The 25,977-nt window shown below is 42.6% G+C and overlaps 2 protein-coding genes across 4 annotated transcripts; one reads left to right on the top strand and one right to left on the bottom strand.

Moving 5' to 3' along the window:
- Positions 1-154: 154 nt before the first annotated feature.
- PNRC1 (proline rich nuclear receptor coactivator 1) lies at positions 155-3,133 on the top strand. Its single transcript, XM_028722950.2, has 2 exons — positions 155-752; positions 2,094-3,133. Exons 1-2 carry the CDS (start codon positions 327-329, stop codon positions 2,526-2,528), a joined length of 861 nt encoding a protein of 286 aa, XP_028578783.2. The 5' UTR covers positions 155-326; the 3' UTR covers positions 2,529-3,133.
- Positions 3,134-11,175: 8,042 nt separating this feature from the next.
- Positions 11,176-20,627, bottom strand: SRSF12 (serine and arginine rich splicing factor 12). Of its 3 annotated transcripts, none has more exons than XM_028722951.2 (5): positions 20,150-20,627; positions 16,526-16,630; positions 14,762-14,865; positions 14,426-14,567; positions 11,176-13,688 (listed from the first exon to the last, which is right to left on the bottom strand). In XM_028722951.2, the coding sequence occupies exons 1-5, from the start codon at positions 20,212-20,214 to the stop codon at positions 13,334-13,336; spliced, it is 771 nt and encodes a 256-aa protein (XP_028578784.1). In that variant the 5' UTR covers positions 20,215-20,627; the 3' UTR covers positions 11,176-13,333. The 3 variants fall into 3 exon arrangements, with proteins under 3 accessions (XP_028578784.1, XP_028578785.1, XP_077782293.1); XM_028722952.2 differs by having other exon boundaries at positions 11,176-13,628; positions 20,150-20,622; XM_077926167.1 differs by lacking the exons at positions 16,526-16,630; positions 20,150-20,627 and adding an exon at positions 16,107-16,499 and having other exon boundaries at positions 14,762-14,885.
- Between the last annotated feature and the right edge of the window lie 5,350 nt (positions 20,628-25,977).

Raw genomic sequence — 25,977 nt, 5'->3', positions numbered from 1 at the left:
ACAGGACATGCTCGGGGCTGATTGGGCAACGGCGACGGAAAGGCGGGCTCCCATACAAGCTTTCCGTTCTGATAGGCAGGCAGCGGGAAGGGGGTGCGGTCTTCTCGAGTAACAACAGTGGGGCGTTGTGGCGACTTCTCTTCACTCCCCCGCCATGTTCTCCTAGCAGCGGAGCTGATCGCCTAACCAGCGCAGGTACTTAAAACCCCGAGCGGACGCTCCGCACTCGCACCCCTTGCGCCCCAGCTCTTTTTTCCCCTTGCCCACCAACTGTTTTTTTTTTAACCACCTCCGCGCTGCTGCGCGAAATCCGACTCCTTTCGACCATGGTGACGACTACGGCGCCTCCACCGTTTCTAGCCCGGATCTCGGCCGGCACCGAGGACCCCCGGCGGTTCCCTCCATCCCTGTTCCAGCGCCTCATGCGGGCAGACTGCAGCGGGGAAAGCCACCAGCCCAACTGCTGCCCGGTGGGACCAGGAGGCAGCGCGCGGCCAGCGCTGAAGAGAGTGCGGCGGCGAAGAGCCAAGATACGGTCCGCTCCCTCCGGCCTCCTGCAGAGCCGCTACCAGCACTACCAGCAACACCGTGCCGGCTTGACGCGAAGGAACACCGCGCAGGGGACGTGTAACCCCTACGAAGTCCCCGTCCCCTCCTCAGAGCCAGGGCTAGAAACGGTTCCGAGCGCAGAACCGCCGGCACCTTCGCCGAGAACAGCCCCCGTCAGTATCAGTAAACCCCTCAGGAAAGAGGTAAATAATATTAAGCGCGGCTGGTGGGGGGCGGGGCGATGGGGGCTATTGCTGGTAGGCGAAAAAAAGAAGCCAGCCGCTTCTCTCAGCTCGAGAGGGACGCGCCTGCGCAGTTTCCATTTGACGGTCGCGGGGGGGGGGGGGAGTGTGAGGAAGTTTCCGTTACGTCTGTTGTCTTTAGTGGGAGAGGGCGAAGTGAGATTCCTCCGGGGCTGATAGGTTGAAGGAATCCACCAATAGGATTGGCGGCTGCGCCCCAGCAACAGCCCGATTTAGCCCGTTGTCCGTGGCTATTGACGCGGGGGGGGGGGGAGAGACGTGACGACGACGCCGTGCCCAATGGACGAAGGCGAAGGGGCTGGGGCGGGGCGGGGTTTGTATCGTGGAAGAGGATGCGGGCTCTCTTAAGACTCGCCTTCTCAGTGAACTGAGTTGGGGGGAGGCCGGGGAGGAGCAGGAGCCGCATTCGCCTGGAAGGCCTACGCTTTGTGCGCAGCCGTACTGGGCGAGGAGCCAGTGTTGACGTCAAGTTGACTGGTAGTTCTTCCTGCATAACCAAGATTGAGAGGGTTTAAAAAAAAATCTTCCCGTCTTCTTTAGATTTATAGAAGTTACCTAATCGGGATAGTTTTTCATTTTGTGGGAGAACTTTGAAGTATAGTTATGGGATCAAAGAGTCGCTTTTTCTGGAGCAAACTCCCCCAAATCCCTTTGAATTTAAGCAGCATTGCTCCATATTAACGGAGCTCAAAACTTAAAAAATAAAAATAAAAATTCTGCTGATTGTCTGTTGCTTACTGAAATTTGAATTATACAGCCCCATATAAAATAGTACAATCCTGTGCATACTTAACTCCTGGTGCCTTCAATTGGAATCACTCCCTAGTTAGATTGCCTCCAGATTATCCGTAGTTTGTGGAAGGGATTTGAGCACATACCAGAAATTTAGGTTTGCACAATTAAACCGGTTAATTAGATCTGTCACACTGGTGCAACACATCCACAAGCTGATTTTTGTGTTTGGGATATAGCAGTAGGGAAATGCACTGAAAAGTGTACATGATTAATGGGAAGATGTATAACCACTGCACTAGCAACTCAATATGATTTCGGAACAGTGCTCATCGTAATCTCTCAGCAGACAGATCAGAATGAATGCTAAGTAAACGGGGCATCTGGAAGAATTGCATGTTTGTTGCATCTGTGCATGTTTCTACGTCTGGTATTTCGACATCACAGAATCATTTAACACAAAGAGTGAATGTGAAGGACAACTAACTTTGAAACAATAACTGTGAATGTAGTTAAATATATTTATGAAATTATCTTTTATCTTTGCAGTTGTTCAGAAACAGGATGGGAAAGTCCGAGAAGGTTACCATTCCTTACAGTCAACCTATTCACAGTATACACCTTTGTGACCAATCAAAGATTAACAGACCAAGGAACAAATGTAATATACCACTAAACAAGATTCCACCTTCAAAAAAAAGTGAAAATAACTTTTGGCAACAATCCGTGTCACCTGAACTCATTAAAAAGCAAGAGAAAAAGCCTCTGAAAAATGCAGAAAATGTGAAATCAAAGAAACCTGTTTTTCTGACTGAAGCTAACCAAAAAGAAAACTATGCTGGGGCAAAGTTTAGTGACCCTCCTTCACCCAGTGTCCTTCCAAAGCCTCCCAGTCATTGGGTAGGAAGCCCTGTTGAATATTCTGACCAAAACAGGAAGATGATGGCAGTCCATCTAAAAACTCTCTTAAAAGTTCAAGCGTAGCTTATGGGTATTTACAGAGAGCATACCAGGAATTTGAAACCTGCCTTGTTGCAACATGAAGTGCGAAAGACTGTCAAATCTTAAATTCGCAAACTTTTACTCTATTTTTTATGGTTGTGTAAATAGTGTATATCATGTAATGTGTATATTCATATTTTGAAGTACATTTTAGTTTTGTTATGAAAGGATGAATTTTACACTGCCCACGTGGTAAGTGGTTTTTGTATATAATAACGGACACCTTCTAATGTGTGCTTGACACATGGAAAGACCTGACAACGTTTGCACAAGGTGCTGAGATTCTGAAAGAAGAAGAACTCATCTCAATGTTCAGATGGAAATGTGAAAACATTGCTAATGCACTACTGAAAAGTTTTACAATTTGGCACAATGCTTCATTGGATAAGAAGCGCTCATAAATCATGAGCTTGAAACAGTATATGGAGTTCAATTTCTCATTGGAAATATAAATTTTTTGATTAGATTAATTAGCCCAGAAACTTAGCTCTGTTGATTCTCTTAATAGAGAATAGCAGAGCAAACTGCCAGAAATAATTGGCTATTTTTAAAAAAGAACTTAAATAAAACAATTTGGCCTCCCCTTACTTGGTTGTCATTCTTTTGAGTTGCTCTGTCTAAACAGTAATGCTGCAGCACGTACTAAATGTTGCTGTGCTTTGTTAGTGGTAGGACATCCTTTTTTTTTTATTCTAGCTTAAGATCTTCCTTACACCCTGGTCTTGCAATTACTTAAGCACCAACACAAAGTTCTCCACAATCCTTCCCAGTGATACTTGCATTTGCCTTGGAAAATATGTGGTAATTATTTTCAGTTATAGGAAACATAGGTAGGCAACTCTAAAATTTCATAACAGTTTTAAGAAGTCTTCTGCAGACTACTATGAACTATTCATTGCTGAGATTCCATATTGCTAGGTGTATACAAGTACATTAAAAAACTATAAAGAAGCAAAACACAAAATGCTACTCGCGACCCTGAAGCAAACAGATCTGCCCACTGATTTCAGTAGGAAGTGGACTGCAGTACCCAAGAATGGAGGTAGAACAGTGGCTTTCGTTAAATATATGCAAAGAATGGGGCATTACTTATTGTGACTCGGGATTAGCCCATTTTGGGGGGCATGACATAAGCCCTATTCCAGATGAAATACTATCACCAGAAAGGAAACATTTGAAATTAAGCCATCTTTGGTCCTTGTACAAAAGACAATTCGAATATTTTCAAAAGTTGATTCATTTAATTTATTAAATGCCCCAAATAAAGCTTTTGTGGCATATTTCAATCGTAGCAAAGCATACTTCACTTTACCCTGTGGCATTCTGACCTTCAGCAATAATGTATCACAGTTCAAAGTTTCCCTTCACAGTAAGAGCATAGCTATAATATATAACACTAGAAACAGTGCCACCTTGTATTTATTTAGTTTGTACCTTGGTTCATCTGTAAAATCACTGTCTTCCAGGTCTTCAGGTGAAAACTATGTTCTCACCTGTGGATACAGCAGTCGGGTCTTTTTATTACAGTTCTGCTGATGGAAGCCTTTATCAGCTGAGATAAAGCTGAGATCATATCCCCATATGATACAGCCCTGTACATTTGTATTGGGAGACCAACCAATATAGTATTTACATTTACTTAATACTGTGTTGTATTAGTTAATTATAGTTCCAAGGAATGCCTAAGCTAAGGAAACAAGTGAAATCACAGTGAAACGACTGTTGAGAGAAAAACAGCTCACACGTCTTCCAGTATCTTAAGTTGTCCAAAGTAGTATCCAGTACTGAAATGGAACCCATGATAGACAGCAACATTAATACCATACTACACAACCAGCTGTCTGCTCAAGATAAATCTTGAAGGTTGCCAAAATCTGCTGTTTTGGGGAATGTTAATGTACACACCAAAAGGCTGGTTCTTTTGGCCTGTCTCTTCTATGATATCTAAGGGCTTATGAAAAACACATGACGAACGCATGTAGCACATACTGTAAACAATGTTTTTCATCAAGTTCAGATACAGTTCTAATTGGGAATGTTGTAGGGACAGTGCTTTTTATGGTCAGATGGTTGTCTTCTCAGTACAAATCCCCAATCTCCTGGCTTTTAGGCTGGGTTATCTTTAGAGTCTCCAACCAGATTCCAGAGCTCTCTAATGGTGGGGTTCTCCCCACTGATCTTCGTACAAAATAAGAAATTACAGTTTACCACAGCCCCTTCTACTAAACATTGGGTGCTTCCATGTTACAGTCCCTTAGCACTACCGAGGCACTGCTTTTCCACAATGGTATTCCCACAAGGCACTTAAATATACAGCTTCATTCCCCACATCAAAAACCTAACAATGCCCGTCCCTTAGGCGAGAGCTCATGTTTCTTTACAAAACATGTTTTACTTCAGCCTTCAATTGTTCCTTATTTAGTAGCTTCCTTTTTGCCCAACCCCCACCCTACCCCGTGCTTAAAAACAACAACAACACTACAGTAGTTCTTGTCAATCTACATTGGGCTAGTACTGTGGATACATAAGAAAAACACACACACAAACATGCATTGCCAGAAACTGGGTCTAAAAAAAGAGCACTGGAATGCTGCTGGCTGACTACTTTTGAATTCTTCGTAAAAACAACAAAAGATGTTAAATCCAGACATTCCAGTGTCTACAGCAGCAGCTTGCAGCAGTGTGGAGACAAATCATTTTATAGAGCTGAATTTGCACGGGAAGAAAGATCTCCCAAGAGGAACTGCTGCCATTTCAGGAGCAGCTTATTGCCTCCTAGGCTTCTTGTCTACTGTATCCCATCTCCACATTGTTATTTTTCCAGTTGGCATACAGCAAATATTCCAATGCATTTCTAACTGTATGCCCTTCTCTGCTTGTTTGCCGTTCCTAGCGTGTCTTCAAAACAAAAAGGAATGTAAATAAGAGGGAGACATGTTCATAGTAAGTCTCCTGCTGAGATGTACAAAAAGTTTGGAGCACCCTCTAGTGGATTTTTGTTGCCTTTGCCAGCTATACTGTACTACAATAAGCTTCAGATCAAAAGACTTTGTTTTGGCAGACAACTCTTAGCTTTAATAAATAGGGTTCAGCAACAATCTCTTTTAAATTCAGCTTTATTCAAAACAATTATGCAGGCAAAATTCCAAGTCTCAGAACAATCTTTAAACAAGAACAACTGCAAATGATAAGATTAGCATTCTGTTCTATGTCCCAGTTAAACTGCATATCGTAACAATCAATTTCAATCCATGCTTCTGCAAAGTGATTTGACTTGCATGAATTAGTCGCATAGGGCATGACAAGTTATCAGAGCAGACACTGAACCATATGCGTCAGTACATAATTTTTAGGTTGCAATTTTTTAAGGTGAAAAATTGTCTCTTCTTTGTCTTAACAGGGTATATACCATGTTTACTCAAAAGTGTGTTTTGGTCACTGAAGAAAAGGTAAGATAGTTTGCTGCATATTATGCATGTTTTTACAGAGGTAAATTCTACTTTGTTGAGTGTATCTTCATCCTAAAAAAAAAGGTAAAGGATCCCTGACAGTTAAGTCCAGTTCCGAATGACTCTGGGGTTGCGGCACTCTTCTCACTTTACTGGCTGAGGGAGCTGGTGTTTGTCCACAGACAGTTTTTACGGGTCATGTGGCCAACATGACTAAGCCACTTCTGGCGAAACCAGAGCAGCGCACGGAAACACCGTTTACCTTCCTGCTGGTAAAAGGTAAAGGTACCCCTGCCCGTACGGGCCAGTCTTGCCAGACTCTAGGGTTGTGCGCTCATCTCACTCTATAGGCCGGGAGCCAGCGCTGTCCGCAGACACCTCCGGGTCACGTGGCCAGCGTGACAAGCTGCATCTGGTGAGCCAGCGCAGCACACGGAACGCCGTTTACCTTCCTGCTAGTAAGCGGTCCCTATTTATCTACTTGCACCCGGGGGTGCTTTCGAACTGCTAGGTTGGCAGGCGCTGGGACAGAGCGACGGGAGCGCACCCCGCCGCGGGGATTCGAACCGCCGACCTTCTGATCAGCAAGCCCTAGGCTCTGTGGTTTAGACCACAGCGCCACCCGCGTCCCTTAACACAAACATATACCAGAACCATTGTAATTAGGATTTTAGGACTGGCATAGAAAACTAGATCCATAGGCGTCCTGACTTCTGCAAGCAGGATTTCTTTCTGACTTAGCTCAAGATCCTTATGCAAGAGATCTGAAATCTAGAGATAGCTATTCTTTCATTTACACACAGTCTTGCACAATCTCCTGTGGAAAGTCAGACTTCCACTAGACTAGCTCATTTACCACTGTTAATGGAATGGCATTAGTGCAATAATTTCTTCCACAAGTGTGTCTCTGGATCCAATCCATAGAGAAGTAAATGATAGACCAGAGTGCCCCCTGGATCTGATGCCAGAATCCCTTTGGGGGGGGGGTGTAGACTGGGCCAGTGTATGACTCAGCGGCATTCTCAGGAAATTAAAGTGGAAGGTGTTGGACTGCTCAATGCAAAGCTACATTAGCTCTCAACAGATTTTATAAGCAGCTTTGACATATATCTAAACTGAAAAACCATGATGGTAAATTATTTTTGTTTGAAAAAATCATAACATATATCCCATATTTTTTATTTTAAAAAATGTATTGCTCTTATTCAAAGTCCCAGAGATTAATGTAAATAAAAATGCCGGACAGAAAGTTCACTTACAAGTTCACTTATATACCGGACCACCTTCCTGGTATCTTCTATGCAGAATTGGTAAATGGAGAAGAAAAAATGCCTGAAGGTGGCCAGCATAAGAGAAAAAACTGAGAAAAAGAATGGTACTTACAGTTCAAACTGGATACAAAAACAAGAGGGAAAGGTATGAAGTCATTTATGCTTGCGCTGAAAGCTATGAAATTATGTAGCATGTAAGAGCCAATGGGGAAAACATCTTATGAAGAACATTCATAAATTTCCAATATCAAAAATTTCCAAATTCTGCCATACAACATAAGATCTTATTAAGAACATTCAGAACATTTCCACTTTCTTCTGTACAACATAAGTCATTTGTGAGAGTTTATAAGCCATCCATAGGCTTGTAAAACTAGCTGAGATGTACTTCAGTTGGCAGCTCTTGCGGTAAGTAATGGGAAGGGATGGCAGAGGGCACTTACGGGCATACCTCCCATCAAGAAATGAGATGCAGCACGAGACTTCTACAAGGGACCACCCTTTTCCAAAAGCAACACACAGCTATCCCTTGAAATTCACAAAAAGGGTATGAAAGCAACAGGTATCTTCTCAGAGGAATATGCGCAAGATTCTGTTCAGCTGCCATAGGTATCGATAGCACAGTCCTCCATTAATTTATCTCTTTAAAGCTTTCTGAGCTAGTATCCATCAGTAGTGGCATAGCATTCATGGCTCAGTGGTAGAAAAAGTATTTTGCGTGCAAAAGCTTCCAGGTTACCGTACATCTCTAGGCTGAATAATCTTGGGGAACAGACTTATGAAAGACGTCCTCCAAGACCTTGGAAACTTGGTGACATACAGACTGAACTAGATTGTCCAATGGGCTCCCTAGTTTAAGGAAGCTTGACATGTTCATTTGTAATACATCTTCTGTTATGTAATTCAGTAAGTTATAGACATTTACGTCTTGCTTTATTTCTTTTCCAGGTTTAGGATGGCTCTTTTGAGTGAGGTAGGAAAGCCAGAACTGCACAATATTCCAAATGTCAGCATGTAATGGATGTATATAGTCGTACTTTGGATCTCAAATGCCTTGGTACTTGTCCGTTTTGGCTCCCAAATACCGCAAACCCAGGAGTGTTCCAGTGTGCGAACACCCTTTGGAACCTGAACTGACAGGGCTTCCGCAGCTTCTGATTGGCTGCAGGGCCTTCCTGAAACCAATTGGAAGCCGCACCTTGGTTTCCGAACGTTTTGGAAGTTGAATGGACTTCTGGAACGGATTCCGTTCGACTTCCGAGGTACCACTGTAATGGCACTAAGATTACCGTATTTTTCGCTCTATAACACGCACCTGACCATAACACGCAAATCGTTTTTAGAGGAGGAAAACAAGGGGGGGGGGGAAATTCTGAATGAAACAGTGGATGTATCATTTTTGTGCCTCATGCTGTGGCCACAGACATGTGATCTGATGGTAAGTTTGGGGTGACCCAGTGCAAAGATCCTGAGGATCCATGTGGATCCATGCTTTGTAACCACGTTTTTGCACCATTGCAGCCTCAGGCAACAGTGGGTGCGTGATTTTTGAGGGGCAGCCTGTAGCCAGGGACATGCTATGTGATCTGATGGTGAATTTGGGGTGACCCAATGCAAAGATCCTGAGGATCCATGTGGATCCATGCTTTGTAACCACGTTTTTGCACCACTGCAGCCCCAGGCAACAGTGGGTGCGTGATTTTTTTGGTGCAGGCTGTAGCCATGGACATGCTATGTAATCTGATGGTGAATTTGGGGTGACCCAATGCAAAGATCCTGAGGATCCATGTGGATCCATGCTTTGTAACCACGTTTTAAGTGGGGAGGGAAGGAAAAACACAGAAGGGACAAGGAGCACGAGGGGTGTGCAGAGAAGCAGCTGGCTAAGAATGCAGGAGAGAGGTTTAACGGGAGGGAGGAAAGGAAGGCAAAAGTCCCCCCCCACACACACACCCAAGCCAGCCCTCTCTCTCTCTCTCTCTCCCACCTGCATGTTTTCCGGCTGCCTGCGAGTCCCTAAAATGCTTCCCTGGACACAGCAGCACCGGAGCACGGAGAGGAATTAGAAGGAAGGACGTGATCCTTTCCTGTCCCCTCTGCTTGCCTGGAGGAGAGGGGATTTGCCTGCTCTTTGTTCCGTTTGAGCAAACAGGAACCGAAACAGAACAGGGTGGGCAGTAAGACCCTGAGGCAGAATGCAGGAAAGCAAGTTTCCTCTCTCACGGAGCTCCCTCCTCCCTGACTCGCTCGATTGGATTTTTGCCAGATTTTTGCCCCTGCGCTCCGTCCAGTCGGCTCCAGGGACCACACATTCGCTCAATAACACGCACAGACATTTCCCCTTACTTTTTGGGAGAAAAAATCTGCATGTTATAAAGAGAAAAGTACGGTATATACACCCTGGGGAGGTCATTTCGGTGCTGAACAGGTATTTGCTGTTCAATCTCTTTCAAAAAGTTCTTAACACTGAACTTACCATTTTGCTACTGTATACTTAAGTGAGCTTAACTTTCTGCCAAGACTCTAAGAACTAGTTTTTGCTAATTAATAACTTATCTACAAACTTTACAGAACAAGCTGTACCTGCAACAGAAGGTTGCTGGGTAGAGTGCTCCTGTTCTGGCTCTTGCCAGTTAGCAATGTATTCTTCCTTCCATTCCTTCTCTCCTAGTTTTCCATTCTTCCCCTTGTTGGATATTCTGTGTGAGAGAATAATTTGTTCCAGAAACAGAAAAGTTTCGAGCAGCAGCAGAAGGCTGAGATTGTTTTGTCTATGTAAGGACACGCACAGGAAGAAATGATAACAATGGTTCAGTGAAACTTCTTGTAACTTGTTCAGTCTCTTGCTTGAGCCTGGTGGTGAGAGCAGTGAGTGAGTCTTGGACTCTTGTTGAACTCTAAGCATGCCTTGTCAAGTAAACCTTGTCAAGTTCTTGTTGAACTCTAAGCATGCCTGTCAAGTAAACCTCTGCACTTGACTGAATCTTTATGACATCCATGAGCGCTTATTGCCTACTTGTGTACCTTCAAACCTGAAGATGCTTCCAAGGAAGGAGTTGCATTGAGATGTAACGGCCAAGTATGGATACACACACAGCAAAAGTGATGCTGGACCCAATCCTTCTAAATCATCCATCAGAGGTTGATGGATTGATCCAACACCTCTCACACATTCTGTGGTCACTAACTGTGCTCAGTCCTCACTCTGTGTTTTTTTGAGGGGTCCTCCCTTAGTCTCCACCCAAATCTTATTTAATACATCCACAAATCTTAGCATTTCCCAGACTATGTTGCTATTCCCTCTTGTTTCTTGCAGATTCTTTTTTTAATGCTCCAAACAATAAAAGATCTACATATGTAGTAAACTGAAAACAGAGAAAGCTACACTTAATCTTTCTTCTGTGCGTTCTGACCACTGCATGCAAGGATGAATGTGTGTATTTTACAAAAAATGGGGGAAAGCAAATAAATAAATCCACTCTACAGTCTGAACTGCAGCAGTAGCCCAGCATCTTACTATCTTATTCCCTATGTGCAGATCTACAATAAAACTGGGATCTCGTGTCTTCTCAGTGGTGTGACATGCCTGGGATCATACAGGAGGAGAAGTCCATGCTGCAACTCTTCCTCACAATAGCCTCAACCCTCAAACATTGTGCTAATGTCACAGGGGGCATTATTGCCAGATGAGCCCTCCTGTATGGTTCTGAACTTCTCATCTAACCTGGCACTGTGAGCAGCAGCAGTGTGGAAGCAAGTTCCTGCAGTGTGGAACAAAATTAAGTACCCAATCCTAGATAAATTTTGTTGCTTTGGGCAAGTCACTCTTCCCCTATGCGAAACACTCTGCTATGCTGGTGTGCACAGTTGTTATGAAGTGTTTGTTTGTTTGTAAAAGGGAATGACAAGGAACTTTATGTGTTTTATTGAAAATAATATCTTAAGTTATGAAATAACAATAATGCTATTTCCAACACAAAATTGTATAATTGCTCATGAAGTGAAACGTGGTTTTACTGCCACCACAGTTACTTAATACAATGCTTGTACCATGTAACAGACATCACAGCTAGTACTATACACTTAAACACAAATTATAGGTTCCCAAACATTACTACACAATGCAAATGTAACATATTATAAAATACAAAGTATTTTCAGAATACCTTCTGTTACTTGGGTTAGACAAGCCAATAATTATTTTATACTCAATAGTTCAATAGTTTCAGGGGCTCAGAACTTTAAAATGTTTGAAGAAGGTGTCTTCTACATTAATCTCATAATACAATGACAGTTCGAAAATATATAATGTAGCAAGATTCTTAGACTACAAATATTACTGTTTTAAGGGTTTCACAAAAATGTTTTGACTACACATGAAAAGCATGTGCTTAACAACTTATATTACAGTATTACAAAATGACTTTATATAACCAATTACCACTTTTTAAATTTCCATCACATATTATTAGACTGCTTTCTACTAAGCATTAGTCACAATCCAGTGACTGACAATGTGATAATCATCCACTTTCCAAATGCTGAGAGACCACTGTACAGGATCAGAGGCTGTATCTTACACATACAGCAGAATGTTTTCATAGAGTGAACTGTACCAATTCCGGTTTGTAGATAAATCACATTTTGAATGTTCCCTTATGTTAAACACTCCCTACCAATAGAAGGTAAGTACAACAGGGAGTAGATTGTAGCCAAACTATTTGCCTGATATGACTTTCTATTTTCATTGCCTTTGGGAATTAAAAAAACAGAGAGAGCATTCAAAAGTGGTATTGCCCATATGAAGCAGTACAGTCTATTCCAGCCCTTTACTTGTACCTCATTCTGCTGCATATTCAGACCAGACTGAAATGCACCCCATCCCAACACACTGCCAAATCTGCATGCACAGCCTGTACATTGGTGAAGGAAAGGAAAGGCTATCTGGGTACTCCTTCTCCCTCTTGCCCATCATCTATTTGACAAGAAAATTGAGTTCCAAAAGCTTTAATGTGCTTGCAGATCTATAGATTGGGATTTCGATAGAAGTTAATTAAGATCGGTTAGCACTTCTCTTTCAAAATGGAGCCCCCAAATGGAAATAAATTGCTAGGCTTTTAAATATAAATTATATTTTAAAAAACATAAACTCGGAAGGATGTGAGATTCCAACTACCCTATGTTATACAAAATTTCCCATACTAGCCTGCTAATGTACTTCTCTAATCTGAAACAATTAGACCACCTGAATTTGAAATGGCATTTCAAACTCAACACACACATTATAATGCCTCCCTCAGCACCCCCCACCCTCAACAAAAGACCCTAATTTCCCAAAGAACATACAAGAACAGTAGACTCAGATTTGAACTGGTTATTCTTGGTATGACAATAAAGCAGGCAGAAAAATAATGCCAAAGAAAACAGCAAAATGAAGTAAAACAACCTGTAGCTTCATCCAATTCATGTCACGTTAAAACGAATAGCAAAAGGCTACTTGTTGAGCAGCTCTGCCCTTTTCCAGGTGTAGATATGCAGTACAAGCCTTGCTTGCACTACAATATCTACAAAAGCATTATGCGAGAGCCAAGGAGGGCATGGCTGAATGGCTCTGCCTCTATCCCCACATTAAACAGGAGGAAACCTCTCATACAGCTTCTATCCAGCACAATGTTAAACTGACATTAGGTTCGGCCAACTGAAAGAACATGGAGCAAAAGGCAATTACAGTTCTGATAAGGAAAGCTGATTGGTCTTTCAGCAGCTGAAGTTACATCACTGCCAGGACTAACGACAGCTTGCATGGATGCAGGGAGCTTAACTTGGGCACAGGATTGCCTACTATTGGGTTCCAAGTCCAGGGAAATAGAATCTAGACTAGGTAAATGTTTCTTTAAAAATTAAAAATAAAATCTTAAAAGGAGTTCTGCACACTGAAGCAGGGACTGAAAGGGCACATAGCAAGATCTCTCATTTATCAGTTACCTTACATATCATATAAGCTTTGGACAATTTCTGTTCTCCTTATTTTGTGCTCATAAAAAACGGTGTTAAAGAAATAGAGGCATTAATCTTCTTCAGATACTGACTGGTTGCTGTTTCTCTGATAGAAGCTCCTAGAGTGTGAGCGAGAACTGGAATTAGTATGTTTCCGAGGGGATTTCGACAGGGATCTGGTAGCTGAGCCGGAACGTTTTGGATGTGATCGTGACTTTGTTCTCGAACCGGAACGTCTTCGATGGGAACTGGATGGTGACTTTTCAACGTATTTGGAACTTCTGTGGGGTGACTTGGATCGCGACCTTCCCCTAGAACTAGAATTTCTCTGCGGGGTGATGGATCGTCTGGGCGAGCTGGAATGCCTTGGAAGAGATTTTGAGCGAGACTTAGATTGGCTGTAAGAATGTCGTCTACGCCTTGACCTGAAAATCATCCAAAGCTCCATTAGAAGCGATATTTGATCTTCTCCTGCTTTTTAAGGAGCATTGTAACCCAAACAGTTTGCTTAATTTGTTTGAGGTACTGTTTGTTTGTTTGTTTGTTTGTTTGTTTTTGTAACGGTACTGTATGCCAAAAGTACCCCAAAACTTCAAAAGGAAAATTTAAAGAGTAGTTTTGAGGATTCCCATGGTTTATGCTTCTATTCTTTCAGACTGGAATAACAAGCTATTAAAAATTATCTATGCATTGTTACTATCTCAGACAAAATCTACTTTGTCTCAAAACTTTATTTTTTCAAACCTGGTGCAACGAGAATGAGCTCACTAGGAGTCAGTCAGCAAGATGATTTTAATACTTACATTTTAATCCAACATTTCAAATGTAGTGCCAGAATTTTGAAGCTATACTACCTCATTGCCTGCCTGCCTGAGAATAGCCAGCCACACAGCACAATTCTATGCATTTCTACTCAGATGTAAGCCCCACTGCATTCAATGGGATTTATTACCAGATAAACAAGTACAGTATTACCTGTACAGTATTAGTGTTCAAATTATTTACAAAGGAGCCAGGATGACTGAACCTTTGCAGGACCAGCTCAAGTTTACCTTATCCTCACTGGTTACCATCACTGTTGTTCACAAACATTCTCCTGGAACATAATACACACAATCATTAGTATGCAATTGAATTTTTGTCTCATGATCCTCAGACTTACTCTTTAAAACTATCAGAATGTCTCCTGCTCCAGCCCCATGAAGAACTTCTGCTACGTGTCCTCCTTCGGCTACGGCTTCTTGACCTTCTGTAGTCCATTGGAGAACACTGGCGCCGCTCTTTCGATTTCATCTGACCTGGTGCTAGAATTTAAAGCAGAACTGGAAGATTGCAAGAAAACTGCAGCTTCTTACATACTGAGCACGCATGCAATTTTAAAAACTAGAGTTTATAAGCTTGTGCCTGTTTTATTTTCCAATCTTAAGAGATATGAAAGGCAACTATCTTAAAGAAATGCTTTGCAGAATAAGTAAGTGACAAGGTGGTGTTCACTTACTTTTGCGATCACCTTGTGCAAACTGTATTTCAATTTGCCGGCCACATACCCACTTTCTATTGAGGTTATAAAGAGCATCTTCTGCATCACGAACATCTTCAAACATGACTGTCTGTTAAGGACGCTTTAAACATGCACAAAGCAAAAAATTGTATCATGTAACATAGACCAAATTACTCCAGATACTTTAAAAAGCAAGAGTTATTTTGATATGCCACTTAAGCTGAGAGCTGCTTCATACTTTATATTGCCACTCAAATACAGCAGAACTCTAGCAGTGTGTCTGGTTGTATATACATATATGTATGTATGGAAGGAGGACACACAACCACAAGCACGCTGGGAAACTAGGATTGGCCACAACTCCCCGGCCAGGGTACAATGCATATTTCAAAACAGTGTTGACTCCAGAGAATGGCAAGCTCAGGCATCTGTCAGAGCCCACTGCCCTAGTCATGTTGTCATCTCCGCTTTGTTTTGCAAGCCCCATCTTTCTCAAGGGAACCCAGTAAGTGTCAAGGCCCACAAAATTCTGCAAGATGTGCATCTTTCTTTCACACTTTGTATGTGTGTCACAGCAAGTACCAGTCAGTATACCTGGATTGCCACAAAAAGTATGAGGCAGCTCAATGACATGCAGAAACAAGGTAATAATAAATGCCTTTAAAATATAGGTGCCCTTATTCAGAAACTCATGTGTACACTGAAATGCACATGAAATTCCCACACACAGTGGTTTCCCCTCCATTTGAATGTCATGTCTGTGGGCACACAGAGTTGTTTCTCTACAGATCTGAATGGCAAAGGAATGGCAGGAAGGGACTCGCTGTGTATTTTGGAGTCCCTAAATCTCTAATGCATAACTGAACTAAAGCAACAATATTTAAGTTGTGCACCTTATTTGAAGGCCCTTAAACTTGACACATTAATAGGAAATATTACCTACTAAGGAGGAAGTCCTACTGAAGTCAATGTGGCTTACTCTCAGGTAAGCAGCCTCAGTTCATTACTTCTGTTCTGATTTACTGCAGACATTGCTCATATCTATAAACAGCTGACTTGTTTTTCCTCCTCCTTTACTCCCAATATTTAAAACAAATAGCTGTAAATGCCACAAAAATATGTCACTAGATCATCTAAATTACTGATATATTTCAGTATTCCAATGAAATCTATTCTGTTAGGAAAATGACTCATGGAAAAGCGAACAAATATTTGCATACAGTTGTCTTGTACCAATTCAAGGAAGCAATATTTTAAACTAAAACAGTTATAAACAAACAAATTCTTGACTGCAACGTAAGAGCTTGAGCGATAAGATACAAAAGGAAACTTTGGCAGTTACCTCCACGTCACTTGATCTTGACCTTTACTCTTTAGGGCTTGCTAGATGGACTTGACAAGGGCCGGAGAACCAACCAAATCAGACTTGGCTTTGACTTTGGAACTTGAGCAAATGTCGGAAAGCCGAAGCCTTAACTTGGTGTTGTGGCTTTGTCTTTTCCTTGAAAAAGGACTTCCCCTCTTCCAGTTTTCTTTTTATCTTTTTCCACCCTCCCTCTTTATTCCTTGAAGCTTGAACTTTAAGGTGTCTTTTGGCTTGCCTGCTTGGACTCTATCTAACCAGGTTCATTCAAACTTTGGGGTGCTTGCCAGCCACTGTGGACTGCTTTACATTTTCTGAGACAAAGAAATAAATACATTAAGTTAGGACGCAATAACAACAATGCACCTCAATAAAAAATACAGTGACATAAAGGATATTGTATATAAGCAAATCCTCTTGGGCGTCTTGTGTAGAAGTCAAGCGGAATGTATACGTCTACTACAGGGCCATACCGACCAAATTCACGACGCAAATCCTCAGGCCTGAAGTGTTTTAGAAATAAGGCAAAAAGAATGAGTGTTTCTTTATCATTGTACCTGCTTTAGCAATACCTAGCCGCAGCAGACTCATCTTGTGTATTAAGACTATTAAAGACACACTTTCAATAATTCTATCAGTATTGGGAATCATAGCCATAAATTTTGAACATATATAATTATTGAAACTAAAACGAGCTAGGAACTTATTAGTATGTTTAGGGTTCACTTAAATGTATTTTTCCTGGTATTGGATCATTCGCATTGTGATTACTCTAATAGCGATTTGCAGAAATGGGGCAGAGACAAAAATGAATGCCAACAATCCTGCAACTGAAAATTCTCCAAAGGCACAATTCTCTTTCTGGAACCCCTGCTTTTTTTGTCAGACTACAATATCGCTCAGGAGATCAAACACCAGTTGAAGCACACTGTACTGTACTGAGATAAACAGGTCAACAACTTGATTGAATATAATGCCACTATTTTTTCAGCATGGGACTGGGGCACCAGAAAATGAGTTTTCAGTTTAAAACAAATATACTAAAGATTCAGACATGGGGGGGGGAAATCATGAAAGAGCACACAGAATGAAGAAGATGAATTCAGATATATTTTCCCTCACATAAGACAAACATCCTCACATAGGCAGAAGTATCAGGAGAAACAAAAGAAATAACTTTACACAATGAATAATATTATGCTGAATTCATTGCCACTAGATGTGGTGAGGATTACACAAACCCACAGAGAAAAGCATGCACAAATTTGCTCCTTTCTGTGAAATGAATAACTGGGAAGTAGGGGTGTCACTCCATACATATCAAAAGACTCCACACAAGTCAGTAATTATTGGGCACTTGTTAGAATGGATAACATCAGGTTATACAATATAATAGCTAGCTTTTTAATTATATGCCTTATTCATTGGCTGGTCTTTCAATCATAGGGGGAAAGGATAATTATTTGCAATTCTTTGCATATTGGGTTCTCATGCGGGAAAGAGTCTTCCACGCCCTACAAAGGAACAAAAGAAACCCTACTATGCTTGGAGCACAGGGTAAAGATTTTTTGCTAGCAGACAGATATCAATTTTGCATATAAGGGAAACAATAGTACTGCTTTTTTGGTTTTTAGATAATGCATTGCTGTGTGATGCTGGTCTGATATTAGAGGAGGCATTCCTAATGTGAGAAAAAAGGAGGAATACCTTTTTAATATGCTGCTTGCCATTTCTATTTATAAGTACATATATTAAAGATAATGCCATATTTTAATATTGCTGCCCAGTTAATTGGGGCACTTTTATTCAATTAAAGAGTTATGAAAGTGATTCATCTAACTAATTAATGGTTTAAACGCTGCAGTCCTAGCTGTATTCTGCTATCTGAATAAACTTTCACTACAAAGTGCTCCCCACTGAAGAGAGGAATCTCATAGCAGACTATGGGAAGACTTTTTAGCAAATTTTTTTTAAAACCCACAAAAGTACTGAAGCCTGTCCAAGACAAAACAAAAAATGTATAAGGCAAGCAAATGCAATGGAGGAGAGGGCTCCATAACTTTAATAGCTAGCTGCAACTATCAAAATTCAATGCCCTGCTTCATTCACATCTTGTCACCTTATGTGACGTTCCATTTAATTTCATTACTGGGGTTGCAAAGTGGCAGGGAAGAATTGACTGAAAACATGCTTTTAAGTACTCAGATAAAAATAGCTAGACAGGATACATATATACAGTTCAGTTGGTTAGAGCATGGTGCTGTTAATGCCAAGGTTGCAGGTTTGATCCCTGTATGGCAGTGGTTCCCAATTAGAGGTCTGGAGAAGGCACCCAGGGGGTCCGCAGCCCCATCCCTTGCCTCCCCCTCAACTACTTTTTTTGTTATTTTTGCATTGTAATAACACAAATTTTATGATCTGTTTGTTTTTTAGTATACCTAAAATCCTTTGCTTATTTGGGGCCACCTCACATTTTGTTCAAAAAATTGTTTTGCAGAGGTAACTACCATAGAGTTATCAAAATTTTCAAAAGTAGGGCGTCTGTGGCTTGGCTTTTGAAAAATAGGGTGTCCTGAGTAATTAGCTAATTGGGAACCACTGCTGTATGGGACAGCTACATATTCCTACATTGCAGGGGGTTGGACTAGACACTAGAGGATCCTCAGGCTCCCTTACAACTATCTTTCTATGATCTATGATCATTTTATTTGTATGCCACCTTTCCATAGTTAAAAAACCATTCTTAAGGCGGCTTCCAACATGAATAAATTTATATAATTACTAATATAACAAAAGATGACAAAGACCTGGATAAATGGGTAACGCTTATGATGCAAAAGGTCTGGGCTAAATGTCTAGTTGAATAGTGGTAGCAAAGGTCTCATACTACTGTGGTCCCTGACAGATAGAATAGACAGTACAGTCTTACCTCGGGTTACAGACACTTCAGGTTGGGTTTTTTTGGTTACGGACCCGCCGAAACCTGGAAGTACTGGAGCGGGTTACTTCTGGGTTTCGGGGGTCACGCTTTGCACATAAGCGCCGAATTGCAACCCACACATGTGCAGACGCGCCACTGCGGGTTGCAAACGTGCATCCCGCACAGATCACGTTCGCAACCCAAGCGTCCACTGTACTGGCCTAGATGGAACATAGTCTGTGGCAAACTTTCAAGCCACGTAACTATAACCCACAGGGTACCTGTAGGACCACATCGCTTGTTGGCACCTTTCTGACAATGGAGTGCCCTTCTGGGGGTGAAATCAAAGTGCTGCATTAGCAGCACCAAAGTGACCTCCTTGAGGCACAACCCTGGGCAGTGTGTATGGAGGTCCATGTCATCCCTTAGCAAATGCCTAGGAACCAATTCCCCCTCCTCCTCCTCCACGCCCACAGATTAGCCAGAAAGCGACACCCTGTACCCAAGCGGTGGGCGGGGGGGGGGGGGAGAGGGGGAGGGAGAGATACTGCTATAAATATCATTGCACTGGTTTTCCCAGGGCAGGTTGCCCTCTGGGAACGAGATCAATTTTCATTTTCTTCCATAACAAGGAGGGTGACTAACGTTTCAAAAAACAACCCGGGGCCTGCTTCCGTTTATACCCCGCCTTTCCGGCAAGTGGGACCGACGGCGGATAACAATGGAAACAATTTTAATTTTAAAAAAGAAAAAAAGTCGATAGGAAAATATAGCAGGGGGCGTTTTACTTGGCCCATAGAGCCACGCTGTGCACATCTTCGCCGCACACCTTTCTGAGACGCAGCCCCCCCCCGAAGAAGAAAGCGCCCCTTCTATCTTCCAGGGACCCACACCCAGCCCCTTATCTGCCCGTTTCTCCGCTGGGCCTCAGCCATTTTACACACAAAAAACCGCGTTTCTCCCAAAAAGGGGAAGCGGAAAGGCCTTGTTCCCCCCCCCCCCCAGAGGCCCAGCATCCTCGCAGGAGGCCTCCGCCCCGGGCAGGTCCCCGCCGCCCGCCCCTCGGTGCGCGCAGGCCGCCTCCCTCGCCGCCGCCGCTTACCTGGTGGCGTCGGCCACGTTCCTGACGAAGAGCGAGGTGTTGGGAGGCCGCGTGTACCGGGACATGGCGCCGGGGGGCCCGGGGACTCTCCTCCCCACCGAGACGGGGGCTGGGCAGGGCGAGGCGAGGCGCTCTCCGCGCTCAGCCGGCGGAGAGCCTGAGATGGAGGCGGCGGAAGGGGAAGGGGCCGGAGGTAGGAGCTGCAACGGCGGCAGCCGGCGGAGACCAGAAGGGGCGGGAACAATGGAGGAGGGGAGGAAGAAGAAGAAGCAGAAGCAGAAGCAGCGAGCGCTCTCCCCGCGCGCTGCTCGACGAGGGACCACGGCGGAGGCCGCTCGCTAGGCTCGCCGAGGGAAGGGCGCCGCCGCCGCCACGGGAAAGTCTGCCGCCTTCAACAGGCCCCAAGTTCACTCCCTGCTTTCAAGGGGTGTCAGGTAGCGGGATCATGGACCGCTCCTCCTTTCTCGCTTTTTTTTTTTCCTGAGGCGCTCCAGTTCCGCTGCCTGGAAATGTAGAACTGCACACAATCGACGCGCTTAGGCTTCCAGGAAAGGCAGCTGAGCTGAGAGAATTGACAGGTCTCACATTTCAATAACCCACGGAAGGAGCTAGTGCAATAATTCTAGCGTTTGGAGAAATGGGCTCAGGAGCTGAAGAGTCTCTGCCTAAGCTTTATTTATGTCCACACTCAAACTTGGGCTTTGTAGGGGAATCGAGATGCGGCTCAGCGCCGTGCCAAGATGGGAGCACCTGGAGCATCAGTAATGCATGGGAGATAAGTTACGGCTTTGCTTCTGGTTCTGAACCATGTATCAGAGCAGAGGCATGGGAAACTGTCAATAACACAAGTGTTAAGAAAGACATATGCTTCTGAATTGCTGGGAACTGCAGGAGGGGAGGGTGCTGTGGCGCTTAGGTACGGCTTGCAAGGCTTCCCACAGGCAGGACTATTACATTCTTAAATGCCACCGCATTGTAATATTAATGCCAAGCCATCTTTAATACCTTTCCATCATTTGGGGCTATCTGAGATATAGAACATTATATTCACCATAATAGCTTCCATTAATTCATATCTCATAAATAGGATGGAGCGGGTTAGCCAATGATGAAGTGACAGCAGTAGAAGTTGTAGAAATAGCCTGCTTGCCCTTTAATGACGCCCCTCATAAACCCAAGGTGGCCACTTCACTCTGCTTCATAGTCTTATTTATTTATTGCCCACCCCTTCACCCTAAGGTCCCAGGGCTATGGTAGAGATGGCCCTGATTATGGAAGGACCTGATTTAAAGCAAATATGAACATCATGCCAACTGTGCATTGTTGGCCTCAACTGCTTTAGCCTGTTTATTATTATTGTTATGTATTGAAGTTCTCACCCTGGCCACCAGGGGTATTGTGTATATAGTTTTCACTCAGGTCCACATCAGTTACTTTAGGCGGGAAACCCTGGGTTGTTGTTGCTACAATGTTTATAGCCGGTAGCCTATAAAAGCAGGCTGGTTGAGCTGTTTGCTGTTCAGTTCTGTTCTGGCTTACAAATAAAGAGCTGCTTTGGAAGAATCGTTGTGTTGTTTGATTATGTTCGCCTACAACTTAACAATTATTGCCAGCAGTAAAACCACAAGGCTTAATGGAAATTTATTTATCCGTTGCATTTTTATACCACATTCTGCCAAGGCACTCAAGGTGATTTCCAACCTTAACCTTCAAAAAAGGGTATAAAATATAGAACAATACTATCAGACCAACTAGTGGTCCCTTCAGGAGCTGATAGCATCAGCTGTCTGGTCTGGGTTTCTGCTTTCCCTCAGGGCATACAAGTCTTTAGGTAGCTCTAGGAAAGGAGTGCCTGGTGTGCTCTGGTCCATGGGGTCACGAAGAGTCGTAAACAACTAAATGACTAAACAACAAGGAAAGGAGTGGCAGACAGGAGTGCCTGGCGTGCTCTGGTCCATGGGGTCATGAAGAGTTGGACATGACTAAACAACAAGGAAAGGAGTGGCAGACAGGAGTGCCTGGCGTGCTCTGGTCCATGGGGTCACGAAGAGTCGGACACGACTAAACAACCACAACAAAGACAGGAGTGGCAGACAGGAGTGCCTGGCATGCTCTGGTCATAACTAAACAACAACAAAGGAAAGGAGGGCCTGCTCCAACAGTGCCCTCAGCATTTTGCCCACTGATGGTTCCTTCAGGAGCCAATTATTACAGACTTCCTGGCCTGGTGTTCTCTTCTGCCTTCCCTTAGGCACATAGGTCTTTAAGTAGCCCCAGAGAAGGGAAGAAAGGCTTAAATGCCAAATACCTGCTAGCTTTGAATACAAACAGGAAGGAGAAGCCAGATTTAAATATAATTTTCATCAAATTTGGCAAAGGGGGGGAGAAACCAGAGAGACTGTTAACTGCACATCAACATATCCTTCAGTGTTAACCTCACTGAATAATGGAGGGGAAGCACGTTTTCATGTCTATTCTAGTTGTATATAATACTAGGGAGGACCTGGTTTTGCTTGTTGAGACATGGGACAGGGACACCCAGCCCACTCCTGCGTATGTTTATTCAGAAGTCAGTCCCACTGTGTTTAGTGGAACTTATTCTCAAGTAAATGTGGATATGATTGCAGCTTTAGTGAGTGAGGTTTTCCTGCTTTAATAATTATCATAAAGATTATATTTATAACATAAATGTTGCATAGTGGTTAGAATGTTGGGTGAGGACTGGGGAGATCCAGGCTCAAATCCCTGCTCAGCCATGAACCTCACCTTTTGCCAGTCATTCTGCTCTCTCAGCCTCACAGGGTTGTGGTGAAGTAAAATGGAGTTAGGGGGGAGAACTGTGTATGCCTTTGACACTGCATTGTAATATTAATGCCAAGCCATCTTTAATACCTTTCAATCATTTGGGGCTATCTGAGATATAGAACATTATATTCACCATAATAGCTTCCATTAATTCATATCTCATAAATAGGATGGAGCGGGTAAGTTGTAGAAATAGCCTGCTTGTCCTTTAATGACACTCCTCATAAACCCAAGGTGGCCACTTCACCCTGCTTCATTCTTATTTATTTATTGCCCACCCCTTCACCCTAAGGTCCCAGGGCCATGGTAGAGATGGCCCTGATTGTGGAAGGACCTGATTTAAAGCACATACGAACATCATGCCAATTGTGCATTGTTGGCCTCAACTGCTTTAGCCTGTTTATTATTATTATTGCCAGCAGGAAAACCACAAGGCTTAATGGAAATTTATTTATCCGTTGCATTTTTATATACCACATTCTGCCAAGGCACTCAAGGTGATTTCCAACCTTAACCTTCAAAAAAGGGTATAAAATATAGAACAATACTATCAGACCAACTAGTGGTCCTTTCAGGAGCTGATAGCATCAGCTGTCTGGTCTGGGTTTCTACCTTCCCTCTGAGCATACAAGTCTTTAGGTAGCTCTAGGAAAGGAGTGGCTGGCGTGCTCTGGTCCATGGTGTCACGAAGAGTTGGACACGACTAAATGACTAAACAACAACAACAAGGAAAGGAGTGGCAAACAGGAGTGCCTGGTGTGCTCTGGTCCATGGGGTCACGAAGAGCTGGACACGACTAAACAACAACATAGGGTTGTGGTGAAGTAAAATGGAGTTAGGGGGGAGAACTGTGTATGCCATGTTGAGCTCCTTGGATAAAAGGAGGGGTATAATTTTAATAATAAATAGATGCAATTTAGGTATGCTAAATGTTTGTTTTCTTTTAAATTATTTTATATGTTTTGGCTCCGCCTTAATTAAATATATATATAATTTTTTTAATCGTTGCTGAAACTTGCATGCATCCCTGTATTCTGCTGTTCTTTTCATCTTTCCATTAATCCTAACTAGGCAGGTTATCCAGCTGTTAGTGCACAAAATTCAGGGTAAACAATGCAGTGCTTAACTTAATCCTTTCTCTCCTTTTTATACGGCTTTTATACCATAAATTTTGATTAATGTATAGCCACTGTTCAACCTCTGAAGCAAACAGCTCAGTTTTTATTATGTTTACTTGGATTTGAGACCCATTATAATTATTTCTCTAATGCACTTAAATGTATCAACATTTCAAACAGAATAAATATTCCAGCACTCTCTCTTATTAAAATAATGTGATACACGTGCTGCAGTTGTTAAAAATAGTAAGCCAGCTATCAGAAGATACAGCAGGAAACTGCTGAGATACTAAATGTATCTTAGCATAATCTCTTATTTATAGTCTGTGATGTCAATTAGAGCCTGAATATATATTAATTTGTGGTTTGGAGGATGTTTTATATTATTGGTATTTAAGCCAAAAGAAAGCTGAACTTCATGTACAGCTGCAATCCAAGCATGTTTAGAATTATTACTTCCCATTATTGCCAGGATAGGTGCATTTTAGCAAATATATATTTCTTAAAGTGAGTCAATCATCCCATTAAAATTCACTGTCATAAACACATGCTGCAATAAACTGAGCAATAAAGAAGTATCCTGCTAGAATGGGGATTTAGAAAGGATTCATTTCATTTCTTTGAATGATGAATGGCAATATATATTAAGCCTGTAAGAACTTGACTGATTCCAGGTGGAAACAGTTTAGACTTAGCAGGTGATTTACTACCAGAAGAGCTCTGCTAAATAAGATATTTATAAATATGATACAACATTAGCAGTTAAAAAATATTTGTTGCCATGTCAAAACACCCTACACTCTGCTCCCGCTGCCCCAGCGATACTTCCTTGGCCATTGTTCCCTTTGCTTGCTTGCCCTATCTCTTTTTATATTGAAGGTATATCTGTTCTGATGTCCAAGTAGGTCTGTGCTGGCAGAGGACCGATGTCCCCTCTGGCTGCCACTGCCTTTCTAACATTGCAGAGGCTCTGGAGGATCATTTTAGGCCTTAAAAACCTGAATTCTGCAACCCATCAACACCCTTCTGGAAATTCAACTTCTGCATGAATGTGCCAGTATGTTAATGGTCTTTCAAATTAGATGCAAAACATGCTGGGGGGGGGGGGGGAAGATAGATGACACTTCTGGGATAACAGTGGCTGACGTTTGGTCTGGGATAGCTTCTGTAGCTGGCTAATAACCAAACTTCTCTGATGATAGGGAATGTTCATAAACTGTCAAAACTTGTGAGGTTAAGTAGGCAGGAAGTTCTGGGAACAGTGAGAAACTAGGGGACCACAGCTCATACAGACTGTAAAGACAATAGGATGAATAGGGTGGTGGTCTCAACAAGGGAACATGTGACAAAAGGTAGGCTAGGAAGAACTGGGAGGTGAGGGGGATATGAATATTAATTTGACACAATCAGTCAAATCCTTGGTATAAAACTCTTACGGGTATTTACATGTGATCTAAACTGCTACTGGTTGGTTTCAATCAGCAATCAATTGTATTTCAGCCACTCTTCGTTTGACTTCAGCAGGCTCAAGACATCCTTGGGGACAGAAGCAGGCACTTCTATTTTAAACAGACACACACCAAAAGCTTTTTGCTATGAACAGATTAAGCCATGCACAGCTAAATACTTAATGAGACTTGTGAGGGCTGCATTAAACTTGATCTCCCGGCCCTTATGACCCCAACAGATGGTGGTTCTGGTAGACCAATGGAAAGTTGCAGAGCTTCATACACCCACCAGCATAAACATACAGATGTTTATTTGATGCAATACTCTTGATAAAAATACACTTGACTCCTGGAAGACAAACCTGATCAGACTTAAGTGTACACTTGCCAGCGTTTCTTCAAAGTCCTGAAACAATACAGATTCTCACTGGTATCTTTCAATGTTGATTCTTTTATG

Source organism: Podarcis muralis, chromosome 3 (genome assembly GCF_964188315.1).
Source record: "Podarcis muralis chromosome 3, rPodMur119.hap1.1, whole genome shotgun sequence".
NCBI classification, from domain to species: Eukaryota; Metazoa; Chordata; class Lepidosauria; order Squamata; family Lacertidae; genus Podarcis; species Podarcis muralis.
This window is presented reverse-complemented; position numbering and strand designations above follow the sequence as displayed.

Bases quoted from the DNA above. Each gene is read 5' to 3' on its own strand.
- PNRC1 (XM_028722950.2), top strand. From the start codon at position 327: ATGGTGACGACTACGGCGCCTCCACCGTTTCTAGCCCGGATCTCGGCC. The intron at 753-2,093 runs GTAAATAATATT...TTATCTTTGCAG, and splicing joins GTAAACCCCTCAGGAAAGAG to TTGTTCAGAAACAGGATGGG.
- SRSF12 (XM_028722951.2), bottom strand. From the start codon at position 20,214: ATGTCCCGGTACACGCGGCCTCCCAACACCTCGCTCTTCGTCAGGAAC. The intron at 14,866-16,525 runs ATATCCTTTATG...ACAGACAGTCAT, and splicing joins AGAGGATTTGCTTATATACA to GTTTGAAGATGTTCGTGATG. The intron at 13,689-14,425 runs GTAAGTCTGAGG...GATGATTTTCAG, and splicing joins CATTCTGATAGTTTTAAAGA to GTCAAGGCGTAGACGACATT.